The sequence below is a fragment of the Pogonomyrmex barbatus genome, unplaced genomic scaffold (assembly GCF_055798465.1).
Source record: "Pogonomyrmex barbatus isolate J1 unplaced genomic scaffold, ASM5579846v1 scaffold17, whole genome shotgun sequence".
In the NCBI taxonomy this organism is placed as follows: domain Eukaryota; kingdom Metazoa; phylum Arthropoda; class Insecta; order Hymenoptera; family Formicidae; genus Pogonomyrmex; species Pogonomyrmex barbatus.
Window position 1 is genome coordinate 4,167,881 of NW_028297113.1, and position 17,424 is coordinate 4,185,304.

Below are 17,424 nucleotides of genomic sequence, written 5' to 3' on the forward strand. Positions count from 1 at the left end.
CAGAAATTAAAATTTAATCTATAATATAATAAATAATAGTTTTATAACTTCGTACAAACAATTTTAATAAAGTTAAACTTTTTGAATTTTTCTAATTTGCTTTTGGCGTAAATAAAAAATAAATATGTAAAATTAGATATATAAATGTCTCTCCGTTTCATAATTTATATTTTTATGTAAAAATAATTGCTTTAATTTAAAAAATGCTTAAATTAACGATCGCAATGACAATTTTATTATCTAATTAAGTTAAAAACAAATATTGCAAAGATATTGAAATATGAAAAATAGAAAAATTTTGATTTTAATATATATATATATATATATATATATATATATCTCAATAACGTTAGACAACTATATTCGCGTAATAGCTCTTGAGAACTAATGTGGTACATCCAGAATGTTTCGTTTAACTTATAACTTTATTTAATATGATAAAAAGATTATACTGGGACAAAGTGCGCAATATTTGATCTTCTAAGTGGTAACGGGTTTCCGTAGTTTGAATCATGACGCAGCACGTGCCTCTAAAAGCTATAAATCACGAATAACTGAAATCGATTTTCCCCTCGTGCGGCAAATAATCACATTTTCACACGTAACGAACATCGCGTAAATTGCCACTGTAGATTGACATCGAAATATTTTCTCCGTATTTTCGCAAGTATATCTCAGATCTGCCGGAGAAATCGCAAGTAACGGGAGAAACAAATTATAAGCTGGTTATAATGAACTGTTTTTCATTTATTATAAGCACATCGCAGCGCATTTTACGATAACAAGCAGAGTGTGTCAATCTCTCGAGCGTCAGAAGAAATAAATGTTTTTGTGCCAAAGATGTTTTCAATAAAAAGAAATATTGTATTCATAAAATCAACTTTTATTGAATTATACGCAAAAAGAAATTTCCAAGATCATTGGAAATCTTGAAATTGCAAAAGACAGATCAAATAAAATGAACAAGATATTGCTACATTTAAATTCTTAGCAATATTAAACTATTTATATATCAAGTGTTAATTTTTAAATGAATTCTTAAAATGTATTTAAAGAATAATTTAGTATCAAATCTCCACTTTACATTCGGAGATGTGTAATTATAAATAACTTAATAAAAAATAAAATACAATTTATAGTCAATTTATTTATTCTATTACTTATTACTTATAATTACTTTGGTAGATTTGAGGTATATCTGTAAAAATACGAAGTAAATGTGTTTATTTCAAAATCTTTTTTAAATTAAATTTAAAAGTCTTTTAAATCGCACTAATACAATTTTTTTCCTTTTGTATCTAAATGCGTCATTAATACTATAATTGGCTTTTGTGTCAGTGACGTTCAAGAGGTTAAGGACGCTATTCGTTATCGGATTGATCGTATAAAAAAAAAAACCATTATTCCTAATTATATCTAATGACATAGATAATTTTAGAAAATCCATATTTTTAGAAATATAATTAAATTCTTAAGTAGAAAAAATTCAATAATAATATTTTTGATGAACAAATTTGACGAATATTTTGTTAAAAGCCGTAACAATAAAACGAACAATAGAATTCCTGTTTCTATCGAAATTTAATTAAAAATTATATTTTTCGCGTGATTCTTTATTTATAAGTTTCAGATTGAGTAATTACAGTCAACGATATCGTTAGTTAATTATAGAAAATAAACTCAGGATTTTATCAAAACTCATTCAAAGTTATCTGGAGAACAAATTTTCTGATCTATATTTGTACTCGACGTATGACTCGTTACACATATCTTAGGCCAGTATTCATAGTCAGTTCTTATATTTAAGATCGTCTTAAATAAGCTCATACAGTTATCCTATTGTTGGAATGGATTGGAATGTTATCTTAAGACGATCCTAAATATAAGAACTGACTATGAATACTGGCCATAGAGTATTATATTTTGTTATTTGCGACAAGTAACAAATTATAAAATTTTCCAGCGTCTTTTACCTTGGCGACCAAAATCAACTTGTAATGCAAAAATTAGTTTGATAGTCAAGTGTTTGATAAGACCGAACGCCACACTTACGTGACGCGTTTTTACCTCATTGTCGCATTGTACGATTACGACACAGAGTCGTAATACATAGAGTCGGCATCCACGTGATGCACCTGTATCGACTCGATTCGCTTGAACAAACGTACAGGTGTAATCATTTTCAGAAGAACGCGACAAAGACGAAACAATTTGGGAACGATGTCGCTGTAAAAACGACTCTCACAATTCGTAAAGAGTGGTTTAGCAAGCAATAAAAACGAGGATTTCGCGAAACTATTTATCCCACTTTTAATTACTTTACACGAGATATTAGTAAACAATTACATTGCAATATATATATATATTAATTAACAAGATGTCACTAATGCCGATAAAAATATTCATTTTTTATTAATTTGGATGTATTAGTTACACACATGAAAATAAAATAGTTTCAATTTATCACATTTTTTAGAAATTGATTTTTAATTTGTAAAAAGCAATCATTAAATCCTTCCTTTAATGATTGCTTTCATACAAAAAGGCGGCATTTTAATATTTTTTTTTTGTTATGAGATTTAATTGTTTTTCTTTTAAGTACAAAACTGCTTTTAAATTTTTTAATATAAAAAAATAAGGCTCACAAACTTTTTACTATCATTTTCATATTCACCATGTGAAAACTAATTAAAAGTGTTTCATTTATATTATCGAAAAAAAAAAAGTTAAATTAAATGTACTGATTAATATTGTTATCAAAAGTCATTTCTATTACTCATTTCTTTCGTTCTTATCAAGTAGTCTTAATTCTACGTTTGTCGCGTGACGGTCGATCTAAAAGCTGCAATTATTAGATGGCGGCATCAATTTTAATACTAATTTTATAACATTCTTATGCTGCATAAACCGCGAAATGTGCAACGATCCGCGCAATTTGTACACCAACTACGAATGTTACGTGATGTCAGCGAAATCTTTGTGGTCTGTTTATATCACACGGGTTTTCTACATCGATCTAAAACGAAATCGTGAAATCCACGAGAAGAAATGCGAATTATTATCTCTCCACGCGCCTTCATGATACACTTACAGTGACTGTAATACCGTGACAATGTAACATACATATAAAGTAATATCGCTCTTGCATTCAATGGAAAATTTCAACTAATTTATAGTCGTAATTAAATGGTAATTATACACCATACATAGATAAAAAATAACTATCGGTTCTTCCTCGACGAAAATATCCAGTCATTCTTGTTCGATTAGCGATGGAAAATAACACGCTTATCGCAAGGTAACTCCAGAAGTGCTGAGCGATAAGCCATATTCTCCAATTAACTTAACATGGACTAAGATATTATTTTAAGCTGAAGCCTGGATAGGAAGATTCTAGCAGATGATATAGAAAGTTGGAAAGTTGCGACAAACGAAGAAATCAGCGGAAACATCAGAAGAGATACGTCAATAACGATGTTCCCTAGAGTTTTCTCATGGGAAAATTAACCCGAGGGATATATTTCGTTTTCAATATGCTAAAATGGATATGTCAAAATGCTAAAGACGAAGTAGGAAAATCGAAAGTTAACCCGTTACAATTTTTTCTTACGAAAATGCAACGATATAATTGGTAAATAAAAGACGTTAATAAAATCATTTAAAAATATATAGTATTTAAAATATTAAAATATATAATATTTTATTACATTTAAAAATATATAATATTTAAAAAATTTCTTTCTCTCTATAGAATGTCCAGGAGAAGTCATATTCTGAATCCTTTTTTTATCGATAAAAGTTTATCGATTTATGAACCTTCGAGTTGATGTAATGCCACTTTTAGAGTCATTTTTATATTAATAAAAAAAAAATTCAGAATATGAATCTTCATGTACAATTACATTGAAACTTTTTATTTAAATTTGATCTCAGAACCTCGGAAACCTGGAACACGTAGCATAAGGTCTAGTGATCGATAATTCAAATCCGCTTTTCATCATATATTTACGAGATCGCAAACCTTGCAATTTTTGAGGCTTCATTCAGAACCATTTCAATGTACAAATAATCTATACAAATTGATGGCACTTAAAACAAAAAAAAATGCAATGCCTAGACTGCAGTCTATTTTGTATCACGAATGCCTTGAAGTATTTGAGTGACCAATCAAAATACAGAATCCTATTTCCGATCGAGAAATGCTTCAAAATACTTGTAGCATCAAATGCAACTCTATTTTGTAACTTTTAACAACAATTTTGTTATTAGGCTTCTGAATAGCTTTTTCTTAGCTGGAGTTGGGGAGAAAAACAGGAAAGATGCAAGAAATTTACCTAACAATAAGATTTTATAATAGAAAAATTGCACAATGACAACGTAACGATAATGACATTATAGTTAAAAGTTACAGAATAGGCTTACTAGGATTTTTAAGTCTCCGAAGAAATTTTCATAAATACTTTGTATGAATTTTTAAGAGGTCAGTGGATAAAAGCTCTTCGAATTCTTTTTTCTCTATAGGAAAAAATTAAACTAAACTCAAAATTAAATTAAATAGTGATTTTAATATATTATTAATAATATAATTTGCAAAAAAAATCTTTTTTCTTTAAAGTGCTATGAGAATGGAATGACATTACTAGAAAATGAAAGACATTGATTAAATCACTAAAAGATATGTAATATCTAAAAAATTTTTCAAAACTTTTTAAAAACTATTCCTTTTTTCTTTAGAGTACTTCCAACTCTGGAAAAATTATAACGTATAATTACATATACTTTTATTTGTAACCCTATAGTCTTACATTCCGAAGCTTAGGTTTTAGTCAGAAGAAACCCTCAAAATGTGCAAGAAATTTAAGAGATTTAGATATATAAATTTATATAGATGTAATCAAGTCACATGTGGCGATCGAACGATACTTACGATGCATCGGGTTTCGGTGACCGTTGTCTGTCAAGTAAATACTGTCGGAAGAAATCTCAGGTTCTCGATATTTCGAGATGGAAGAACCGGGGAAGTCTCGACGATCGCTGACAGCTCTCTCGCGCGGCGTCGCGTGGAAGACGTCGCGTCGTCTTGCCTCGCTTCCTCACGCGTTCGCTTACTTGCTTGCTTGCTCGCTCGCATGCACGCACGCATGTACGTACGCACTCGTGATGTCTGAACGCTTTTAGACGACCTTGAACCACCGTGAGGAAGAATTCGGGACCCAACTGGACGTTCCTCTTCTCGCAGATTCCAACTCACGTCTTGGGCCGGACGAGTCGAAACGGCCGCGTTTTCTCTCACTCGCGCACGCTGTCACTCAATGTGTTTACCATCTCTCGACGGCGAGAAATGAGAAAGACAGGGACAGAGGGAGATAGAGAGAAACGGAGAGAGCCCACCCGACGCCGCGTCTCGCGACGGGATGGCCAGGTAGATGACGGACCGGAAGCGCGCCGTCGCTAGATTTTCGGGTTGCTGACATTCGACGCACGGTAAACTCCGCGCGCCCCGGATAAACAGCCGGAGGGAGAGAGGAAGAGGGCGGAAAGGGTGGCACACAACACTTGATGTGTATACGAAATATGCAGTCGCTCGTTTTTAAATCGCCGCCGGTGGCGAGGGCAATCGCGACGCTACGTGACGCGTTGAAACGCGTCCGCGCGCGCTTCACCGTCGCGATTCGCACGTACGCGCGCGAGATCTCGGAGTCACGATCCCGCGGACGATGCAGCTTCCCGACGCAACACAACTACCCGCGACGGGCAACCGCACACTCACTGACAACGCCAGACGGCGGCCATTACGAGAATGAGTCGTCGCGGCGGATGCGCGGCGAACGCCACCGCTCGGCGACGAGCCCGAATCGGGATGGTTTCCCCCTCCATCGGCCTCCCCCACTCCACCCCGTCGATTGGCGGATCGCGCTGATTTCAAATACGCGCGAATCTGTAATTCACGAAGCAGGATATCAAAAAGCAGTAATCCTCGGCAAATTTTTTTATTTCTCAAAGAGACTCAGATTATTGAAATAAATTTTTGATTGTTTACATAAATATTTAAATAATTATTTAACTCATAATTTTTTTTTCTACAGAGAAGGAGTAATCAATTCCAAAATTGGATTATCGATTTATTAAAGAAGGAAAAATATAGCTTTGTTATGTATTAAATATATTAAATTGCTGTTATTAAATATATTAAATTGCTATGTTAAATATAATGTCACATGGTTTGCGATATAAGCAATTGAATCCTGAATTTATAGATGTGAATTCAAAAAGAAAAATTATTAAACTAAAACTCTAAAAGTTTAATTTATCGAGCCTATGTATCGAGTAATATCATCTATTATCCTTATTATAATTTTTTATTACACAAATGCTTCCTAAATAAGTATACAAACTATAATATTATATATTGTTATAAAATTTCAATTTTTTTACACGTATCATTTTTATGAATAATTAAACATGAAAAAAATGATAATTATAAAAATGCAATTTTAAATAAAGTTAAAATATTATTACCAAGTGGTAAATATAAGTCTAAAAAATATCAGGGTATTAATCATAAAATTAATATATTTATTATAGTATAAATTAATGATTTTAATTTTAATAGTCATGTAAACTTCCGTAATTATTGAAAATTTAAAGATCTTGTCAGTGTCGAAGTCCTTCAAGGAGGACGCGTGAAAGTGTTTCGCGCCTTACGTTCATGCCGCGCTAAAGTATACATTAATAAAAAGTGTGTACGGAGGAAAAGCGGAAATTTATTCAGAAAGATCATCAGATTATACCATTCAGTTTTAAACTCGTCGTGCTTTTACTCATAAATTATATTTCATTTCGTTTCACGGGGCAAACGGCCGGGTCGGCGTTCCTTTAAATTGACTGCCTAGATATCGCGGGAAGTACGTATGGACTAACGGACTATGCCAATCATCGCATGCCTGTGAATGACACGGCGTGGGAATTGGGATAAGAGAGAAATTGTATCACTCTCGTGCGATCACAAGGGACGTTTCACGACGCGCGTGAAATTAATTTATGGGAATTTCTATTCCGCTCCGCGTATCTAGCCTCGCTAGAAACGGCCTTGTCTCTATCGCATCAAAAGAGCGCCTCTTGTAAAACACGATGAAAGTGTGAGAATGCACATTTTATCGTATGCGAATACCTTTCACTACCCATCCCGGGCGGTGAACTTCAATCGAAATCTGGCCAAATAATAATCAACTTGTCAAATAATACTTAAATTTACTTTAATAGCAACAATAATGTTCTTAGAGAACATTGATATCTTAAAGATGTCCTAAAACTTATTGAAATATAATATTGTAATGTTATAAAAAAATCTTTCAGATCCAATTTATGATGTTTTTTAAATGTCTTATTATTTGGGATCATTTTTTACATTTTATGGTAAAATGAAAATTAATTATGTGAAAACATGGTAACAAGATGAAAAACACGAAAGAGAAGCTTAGACGTTGCTAGATAAATCAATATATATATATATAATTTAATATTTATATTTTTTAAATTTTATTTTATTAATGATCTACTTATTTATTTTATCTTATATATTTTGAAATATATATTATATATATATATATATATATATATATATGAGACGGTGAGTTCGGTTGTTCGACCAACTCAACTCATTCACTTTTCGAACAAACTTCGCTTTGAGTGTTGCTTCAAAACGTTTGATTAACCAATCAGAATAAAGAATTCTATAAATTGACCAATCAAGGAACGTTTCGAACCAATAATATATCTCAAATATATTACATATGTCATGTGTAGTGGCATCACGGGTCAAATGGTGGGAGTTTCCACTTCATTCGGTTCGATTGAGCACGCGTGATTGTTTCGAACATAATCATTATTATAAAAACTTTGCGATTGTTTAGTGGTAGTATAATTAATAGAAAATATGAAAATTCGTAGTAAGTATATCCAGTATATCACCAAAATTCGGATTTTGTATATCTTATAAAAGATTCAAACAATTCATGTTATGTATTAGATTATGTATAGGTTATGTGCAATAATTTTTATTTTAATCAAAACTGTTTTTTTACACAATTAATAAAAAATCATGAATATTATAATTATAATATTATATATATTATATATTATATATATTTTATCTCTGTTTATTGCATTAATGCAGTTATCTTAAAAATACATTTTTTATTTTAACAAATAGAAAAGGAAAGCAAGCGCGTGCAGGCGCGGAAGAGGTACAAGATTGAGAAAAAAGTTCGCGAACATAATCGAAAAATGAAGAAAGAAGCTAAAAAGCATCCTAAAAGTGAGTATTCTAATTTATTAAATGATAAATGTTAAGTTTAACGGCATTAATCTCCAATTTCGATAAAATTAGGCTTATTCGTTTTTGCATGAAACGAAAGAAGCTGGTAGAAAAAAGTGTCGCTCTGTCTCGCGAATCGAGATATTAATCGTTAAAGTTTGCACTATTTAGGATTAGGAAATCTGTCATATTAACTAAGTGTATTGATACAATAGTAACATATGCATGTATATATGTAAAGATGCGTTGAATAAACCTAATTTTATCGAAAGGAGGTAGGGTCCCTAAACTTAACATTTACCTATTAAATATATACATTTGTATTTATAACAGTTAACAATTGTAATTTCACTTTTGTTTAGAAAAATCCAAGGTAATGGAAGTACCAAATCAGTGTCCTTTTAAAGAAGATATATTGAAGGAAGTAGAGGCGATGAGGAAACAACAGGAAGAGGAAAAACGGAAGCAGAAGGAGGCAGCACGTGAAAGAAAACGTGAGCAACTTGCCAAAGATGGTCTCCAAGGATTGGTCAATCAAGCTGAGAAAAAACAATTAGCACATAAATCCATGGAAATAGATTCTGTACAAGATCAAATGAAAAGTGCCGTTGTTAAGCAAGAGCACTCACTTAAAGCTTATTATAAAGAATTCAAAAAGGTCTTAGATTCAGCTGATGTTATTCTTGAGATTGTGGATGCTCGTGATCCATTAGGAACACGATGTAAAGAGGTAAATTTCATTGAGCTTGTTTTGTTGTTGGAAGTAGAAATGTATATTAACTTACTATTACTTGGATGTAGGTAGAAGAAACAGTGCGATCAGCAAAGGGAAACAAAAGACTGGTGTTGGTTTTAAATAAGGCTGATTTAATCCCTAGAGAAAATTTAGATCAATGGTTGAAATATTTGAGGACCAGTTTACCTGCGGTGGCATTTAAGTCATCCACGCAAAATCAAGCAAATCGATTAGGTAGAAAAAAACTAGGAAAGAAAACGGAATCCATGATACAAAGCAATACCTGCTTTGGGGCAGAATTACTTCTATCATTGCTTGGCAATTATTGCAGAAACGCTAATAATATGAAAACAAGTATCAGAGTAGGTGTTGTTGGTTTACCAAACGTAGGCAAATCTAGCGTTATTAATTCTTTAAAACGCAGCAAAGCGTGTAACGTGGGAAATTTACCAGGTATTTAATTATTTACCAATTTTTATATCTGCTTTGTTTTCTAAACCAATATAATCCTTTTTAGTGATTGTATTTTCGAATTAGTTTGTTAATCTATACTGATTTAAAAATTTTTTTTTTTTGCTTATTTATAAGTTACATAAAATATTTTCGTAGTAACTATATCATTGGTTAATATGTATATATTCGTTAATAGATATATGTATATTATATTGTGTCTATTTATTATTAATTTAATTTATGATTTGATGTTTCTAATTTCAGGAATAACAAAAACGATGCAAACTGTTCAATTAGATTCTAAAATAAAATTATTAGATTCTCCTGGTATAGTGTTTGCTACCTCGGATGAAAATTCTGATGACACATCCATAGCTCTCAAAAATGCAATAAAAATTCAAGCATTGAAAGATCCTTTTGCGCCAGCAAGTGCGATTCTGAAAAGAATTTCGCGACAACAGATAATGGAGTTGTACAATATGCAAGATTTTTCAACGCCAGATGAATTTTTTGCAATGAAAGCAGCGCGAATGGGAAAATATAAAAGAGGTGGGGTGCCTGATGTGACTGCCGCCGCACGTAGTATTATTGAGGATTGGAACTCTGGAAAAATCAGGTTTTGTCGCTAATTCGAATATTTTTGCACTGATGAATTTTATTTTTTAATACTTAAAAATATTTATTCAGATATTATACAATACCGCCTGAACAACCGGTATGTCATATATCCGCTGAGATCGTCAATGAAATGGCTAAAGAATTCGATATCGAAAGTTTCGCTGCAGAAGAAAAAATGATGCTTGATAATTTCACGATAGATTCGACAAATAACGATGTAGATTCCACATTAATTGATAGTACGGGCCCTGTGACGATGGCAATGAAAATCGAAATGCAAAAAGAAACGGTGAGATGCAATTAGAAACTTTTATTTAATGAAATCTCGTGCGTATATATTTAATGCAATATTTGATTAATATATTCTCGTGTAGGAATACAAAGTGCAAAAGAAATTAAAGAAGAAATTACAACGCACAAAGAAAGAAGTGCCTGAAGAAAGAAAGAAGAAAACAGATCCACTTTTCGAGATTGAAGGCAATCAGAAATTGAACAAACTTAGGAAACTTCAATACAAGAAAGAAAAAAAAGAAAAAGCGAGAAGAGGTATGATAAAAATAAAAAGATACTTTGATATTTGGTATAACATTTAGTGTAAATTGGTGTAATATTTGTTTTAAAATGTTAATTTTCAGAAAAAGCTGCTAATAAGCTAGCAGGACAACTTGAAGAATTTAAATTAAGCTCCAATGATTATGACTTTAATACAGATTTTACAACTGTATAGATTACTTCATTATTAATATTTTTTTTTTCTATGTGTCACAAATGTATACATATATGATAAGTGTGTCATATATTACTACATTTACAAATAGTACACACATATACATGTAACACATGTAAATAATAAAAATTATTCCGGTGTATAAAACGATTTCTTTTTGTTCCTTTATATATATATAATTCCAAAAAAATTACAATACGCGAATTATTTCCTTTAATCATTTGTGTATACAAACGAAAGAATCCACGCAAAAATTCTGTGATTTAAATGTACAAATGCTTTAGTTAATAAAGTAGATTAACGATAAAATCTCGTGATCCTTCAAATGACAAAATAACAGCTTACAGATTTATATACTTAATTTAAACATCTTTATCAAAAATAAACTCATTATATTCCACATTATATGTTCATTATATTTTCATTATCATTTGATCATTTGATAGATAATATTGCTTAATTACACATTAATAGCGACCAATAAAGACGATAATTTGACGATTAAAATTTGAAACAAACATACAGAGCTATTTTTAAATCTGTTCTCAGAATTTACCGAGACAAAATACATATTCCAAGAATTTCGATACGAAGTTGTTTAAAATTTGGATTGCATTATCTGCATATTTCCATGTACTTATCGATTAACCTAACTGACATTTATAAATCGGCAAAAGATACGCAAAAATTTACTAACATATGAAAGAATGACATAATCAAATTGTTTTATCTATGTATATATAGAAAATTGTATATATAGCGTTGTATATAAAATTGCTTCAAGACATGTTACATGTTATAAAAATATGTTATTTATTAATTGGTCTTTGACATTTTATTTAACAAGTATAAGAAAAAACTTCTTTCAAACTTGCTTAATTATTAATCATGTTCGAAGCAAGAAATAACTGTAAAGAAAATGAAGAAATTATCGAAGATTTTTTGAAAAATTATAGATAACATGAAAAAATATTTGTAAAAGTTTTTTAAACAACTTATTCATTAATAGTATTTGTGGATACAAAAGTAAAAATATTTTTTGACATATAAATTGGATAAAATATAGCTTCAAGTAAATGAGACAGTCTGATTTTGTTTTTTTCATATGTAAATTATGTATGTTTTTGCATGTTTTTTTTACTAATTTACATTAATTTTATAATATACATAAAAATTATATAATAACAAAAGTAATGCAAAAAATTATTCATTTTTTGGCTCACTGAATGTAATATCTGATATTACGGAATACAAATAAAATATGTTTGGACATCTAACAGATTATAAATGTACATAATGTATGAATATAATGTAATTAACATACTGATATAAGTTTAAATTATTAAGATATAAAATTTAACTTATGCTCACTTTCCTTTTCTAGAATATGCAATTTTTTTTACGTATTTATTCGAATACTTTTATAAGTAAAATAAATATAAGAATTCAATTTGCATAAAAAAATCTTATAGTTCCAATACTTATTACAAACAAAATGCAAATATTATTGATATACTTGTCAAAACAATTTTACTTGTAAAAAATAGAATTCATTAAAATGTTTCCTCATTTTCTCTGTCTTTTGCGGAAACTTTAAAAACACTACTTTGCTCTAATTTTCGGAATTACCACGTACATTTTAATAGCATACTTATTCAGCATTACGTACTTTATTTTATGGCAAAATTAGCAGTTATATATGAATCAAACATGTCATATAGACATTCGATAATGTCAATCTGCGGAAAAAGAATGCAGTGCACTGTAATAACGGGTAGATAAGTTTTCTTGAGTATTTTTTATGCGATTAATATGAGCTAATTGCATGAGAGTTATGTGCATGGGAAATGTATGTATGGATTATTAATAATAATATCTTACAATATATTGTAAATGCAAATATGTTTTACTGCATGTTTTACTGCATAAAAAAACATATCTTTATTATATTTTATGATAGCATATACTAATCACAATCTCGAGACTAGATTATTATTATTATTATTAAAGTTTGAAATTCGCACGATTATAAACACACTTACAAATTCGTATGATAAACAATTAAATATCGATTAAAAAACTCGACATTGTGCTTGTCTCATCCGGTCTTATTATCAAATTTTCGCGCATTATCATTGATACGTAACGCAGACTCGTCCGCCTTTATTAAATTGCGGAAGCGTTTCATAATTAAAAAGAGCCAACTGTGAGGAAACAAGTGGCATTCTGTTCTTACGATAAATAACAAAATAATGTGTTTGCCGCTGTTGCTCCAGATCGGTCCTTTACTGACTTATTTGTCAATGTACAAATATGCGATTAGTTATGTCTGCAATCTCGTATTTCAGTTCTGTTATCAGCGTTTACAAAAATATCGTAAAGAGTAAGTAGTTAAGTTACAAGTTATTTTATTACAAAATATATTGCTTGTTAAGCTTCGAAAATGTGTTACATAACTTGTGTGAATGAGTGTGTGTGTGTGTGTGTGTGTGTGTGTGTGTGTGTGTGTGTGTGTGTGTGTGTGTGTGAGTGTTTTGAAGTTCCGTGTACTCTAGATTTTTGTACGAATAGAGAGCTTATTAACCCTTGAAATGGCGTTTTGATGCCTGAATAGCAATCCAAATCTGAATTTCGTTTCTTATCTGCCAAAATAAGATTTTTCATTAAATTTTTGTATTATTGTAAATTCTGTTATTTAATAAAAATAATATTTATACGAAATATAAATAAGAAGGCTTATTGTATCTCTTGTAATAAATGTTTTTTCGTTGCTAGAAACTAAAAATTGCAAATCAAAGTCAATAGAAGAGCTCGATGAGACTGACGACAACGGTAATATATTGATTTAAATACCATAAAGTAGAGCTTTAGCAATATAACGTTGAGTAATTTATTAATATAACTGACCTCCGCTAGACAAGGCTTAAATCTATCAAATAAATACAAACAATGTGTTTTAATGATATTTAAACGAGATTTAAATTAAGAGTGTTCTGAAAGGCAAATAAAATTACGCTTGCATATTAATTTCTGTTTCATATAATTTACAGCTTTATCTTATATTTTCTTCCTTCCGTTCAAACAACGATATTTCTTTAAAGCTGTAGCTGTCGCACGAGAGCTATCTACTGAGGACGTGCTACATTTTCCAGATAAGACGGATGCAAAGAAAAAAAAAAAAAAAACATATACAAACGAGATAGCGCTAACATATATCTTATTGGTACTACATGTTTTCAAGTGTCATTTGCGTTTGAACGCTAAGCGAACGCGCAACTTATTTAAAAGCAACTTGATAATAAAGCCAAACCCATTCGATCGACGATAGTCATTGGTTGAATAACGGGCAGAGGTCGACGTATAAATGTTAAAGACCTTGCGCTTCCGTAACGTCTGGACAGCGTGTCATTCGACACGTATGTACACGCAGAAGCTGACCGGGATAGATCTGCAAAAGGAAATCAAGAAAATGCCACACATCAGACCAATCGGCCAGCCACCCACGGTTTGGAAATTGATTGAAAAAACAGCTAAGGATGGAAAGAAGATGAAGTTTACGATTCAAGAGATTCCTGAGGATCGGTACGAGGATGCGGTTCAACACATGTGCGAATTCTTCTTGGCCGATGAACCGACTTGTCAGTGTTTGGGTGAGCTTCCGATTGTTCGATAACGAACTTTTAAAAGTATTATTCAAATTATTTTTAACAGCGTCAGTGAATTTAAGATAAAAACGATTATGAAAAAAAAAAAAGAAAGAAAGATTTCGCAGATCATTATTTAAAAAAATTACAGAAATTCATTCAAGATCGAAGAAAAATAACTGTCTTTCGTAATTCCGCGAATTACGAGTGTTTTTTTGTTACCTTTTGACATATTTTATTTGCAGATGCGAAAAATGATCCTGTCTTCGTACGAGACATAAGCACGATATGGCGCCTATTGTTGGAAGAAGGCATATCCATAGCCGCATTCATCGACAATCCCAACGGTGGAAAACCTATAATTGCTGGTATGAATGCTCTGGGCGTTGATCATAAAGACAAGAAAGACAGTATTTCGAGTTACCAAGTGAGTTTTTTCTCTTGTATATATTTGTTGTTTTAGTTAACACCTCATGCTGCTATATAGCTGTCTTTTTTACACATACATAATATAATATAATTACGTAATTATATTATATAAGCTTTATGATAGTGAATGCGTCATATCAGTAAAATACTGACTGCAGATATCAGTATATAAACGTTGTGTCATTGTATAATGATCGTCAAGTGTTTTGATCCTCTTATTGACGTCCTTCGTCTTCTATCGTCGTTAATAGTTAAAGTGTCGAGGGGACTTCATGCTTCTTCTCTACGTAGCATCAAATACTATACAGGATGTTTCAGATCGTCAATAACAGATTTTGTTGTTTCAGATCATTTCGAGATAAAAATCTTAATATCAAAATATCGAGGATAGTTTTGAAATGAGAAGGATTTATAGTTAACTAATTAAACTGTCTAAAATTCGCGCTCTCTCTAGGCATGACACATTGCATAATAATAGTAAAGATGTTTTCAAACTGTAAAGTCTATTCCCGAAATTGATATAATTCTGCATATGTCGTTGTTACAATTGCTTTTTATTTTTATTCTTTCATGATTAATTAATTATGAAAATATTTTTAATAAAAATAATAATAAAAAATTATAAGGAAATGCAATACGAATGCATCGAATTGTCACAATTGTTACATGTAACATATTATAAACTAAATGGCGAAAATTAAATTAAATTTTCGAGAATAGAATTAACATTTGAAAACACTTTTATTATTATATATGTAATGTATCAAGAACGAGCAATTTTCGAGCAAATTTCGAGCAGTTTAATTAATTAATTTTAAACTCTTCTCATTTGAAAATTATTATAGTCTTGACACCTTATTATTAGGATTTTCATTTCAAAATGATCTCAGGTAGCTGTCATTAATGGATGTCGTAGTAAGTCTGGGTTATTATCGCAACGTATAATTACGTAACTAAGTTGGGATTAATAATTTACAGTTTAAATCAGACAAATGCAGAACCACGTTTGAAATCATAGCTGATGCAACGAAGGTGGTGTACGATCGTTACGGAGTTGACAAGTATCTGTATGCCATTGGGCTTAGTGTAGACTCTGATTATCGAGGATATGGATTAGGCAGGGATATCTTGAAAATAAGGTACAATTTATGTTAGAAGATTGAAGCACTTTCAGTATATTTCGCGATGTAATTAAAAATTTTAAGAGATATGAAATTTTTTCAAAGCTTTTCCTATTTTCTCACATGATGATGACAGAATTATCTGCTACTCCTTTTCTTAATTTTTCATTATAATTATATATTTAATTTTGTTAAAAAATTATATTTAATATTTTTATAAATTTAATGTGTCAACTTTGTCAATATTTGTTATATTGACAAATTTTGTTACTGCATAATAATAAAAATTATCTCTATTTTCTTATATTTGACAATTTATTTTTATTATATTATTATTAATTCCGTTAAAATTATCACATTAATCAATTACGTTTATTTGTCAATGATTTAAATCTTGATGTAGGGAACAAATCGGCCCCATGTATGGTATCCCAGCGACAGCCACAGCGTTTACATCGATAATTTCGCAAAAATCAGCAGCGGGCGCAGGATTCGAAGAGTTCACGGAGACGAAATTCGCCGATGTGGTGGATAAGAATGGAAAGGAGATCTACCCTGGTATTAAATCCAAGTCATTTAAAATCATGGGTAAAAGACTAGCTTAATATCGCTCGACCAGGCGCGGCGATGCAGAAAAATTGCATGTTTATTTAATTTGTAATCTGGAGTAAGTCTTACAATTTCTACTGCAAACTGCTCAATATTCCTCATATGCCATCGTGACGCATCGGGATGAATGACAAACATAAAGGGTACCTTTTCGGTGCACCGGGCGTATGTCAAACACATTATTATCGGCTTCTTGTCGAAACGCGGACGGGCGTAACTTCCGTTCCGATAAACATGCACCCATGTGGCATGTGGATGCACTTGGAATACATACATGTTACAAAATTTTAAATGACATACTTCCTCTGTATACGCGGTGAAATGCGGGTTGCACTTCACGCGCCAGAACCTGCTCCGAAATTCGTGACAATACCATGTCGATCGCATGGCTAGAATTTTATGATCGTTGCGGTTTTCTTCATTTACGACGCGCCAAAGAAAAAGATCTAAATTTAGATCGAAAAAGTATGCTTTCACATAATAATCAATGCTAAGCTGTTAATTTATTCAAATTGTAAATGAAGAAAGTAGTAGTCGCATTTGAAAAACAAAATTGTTTTATTAGAAATCCGTTTTTTTATGAATGTCAAATAAAATGTATGCATTCAAAAAATAAATAATTTTCTATCATAAATAGTGGCTAAATATTATTTTATCACATGTGTCCAATTGTTTAATGTTATAATCGCCACATAGAACACAAAAACAAATGGAATAGTTAATCGAAGAATAGAATGATTGTAAAGCAGAATAGAAATCTTTAATTGTTA

General features: G+C 31.0%; 3 protein-coding genes across 3 annotated transcripts in view; 2 read left to right on the forward strand and 1 right to left on the reverse strand.

Moving 5' to 3' along the window:
- cdi (serine/threonine kinase) overlaps nucleotides 1-5,814 on the reverse strand; it is a 34,438-nt gene extending 28,624 nt beyond the window's left edge. The window contains exon 1 of the mRNA XM_011632869.3: nucleotides 4,928-5,814. The gene's annotated coding sequence lies outside the window, so the exon portion shown is untranslated. The remainder of the gene's footprint in view (nucleotides 1-4,927) is intronic.
- A 1,975-nt stretch (nucleotides 5,815-7,789) lies between these two features.
- Nucleotides 7,790-10,998, forward strand: Ns1 (Nucleostemin 1). The gene is made up of 8 exons (XM_011632868.2): nucleotides 7,790-7,949; nucleotides 8,213-8,317; nucleotides 8,680-9,047; nucleotides 9,119-9,506; nucleotides 9,771-10,122; nucleotides 10,194-10,413; nucleotides 10,499-10,670; nucleotides 10,760-10,998. Exons 1-8 carry the CDS (start codon nucleotides 7,937-7,939, stop codon nucleotides 10,849-10,851), a joined length of 1,710 nt encoding a protein of 569 aa, XP_011631170.2. The 5' UTR covers nucleotides 7,790-7,936; the 3' UTR covers nucleotides 10,852-10,998.
- Nucleotides 10,999-14,093: 3,095 nt separating this feature from the next.
- Nucleotides 14,094-17,288, forward strand: LOC105423198 (uncharacterized). The gene is made up of 4 exons (XM_011632867.2): nucleotides 14,094-14,501; nucleotides 14,741-14,922; nucleotides 15,903-16,063; nucleotides 16,449-17,288. Exons 1-4 carry the CDS (start codon nucleotides 14,216-14,218, stop codon nucleotides 16,648-16,650), a joined length of 831 nt encoding a protein of 276 aa, XP_011631169.2. The 5' UTR covers nucleotides 14,094-14,215; the 3' UTR covers nucleotides 16,651-17,288.
- The last annotated feature ends 136 nt before the right edge of the window (nucleotides 17,289-17,424 follow it).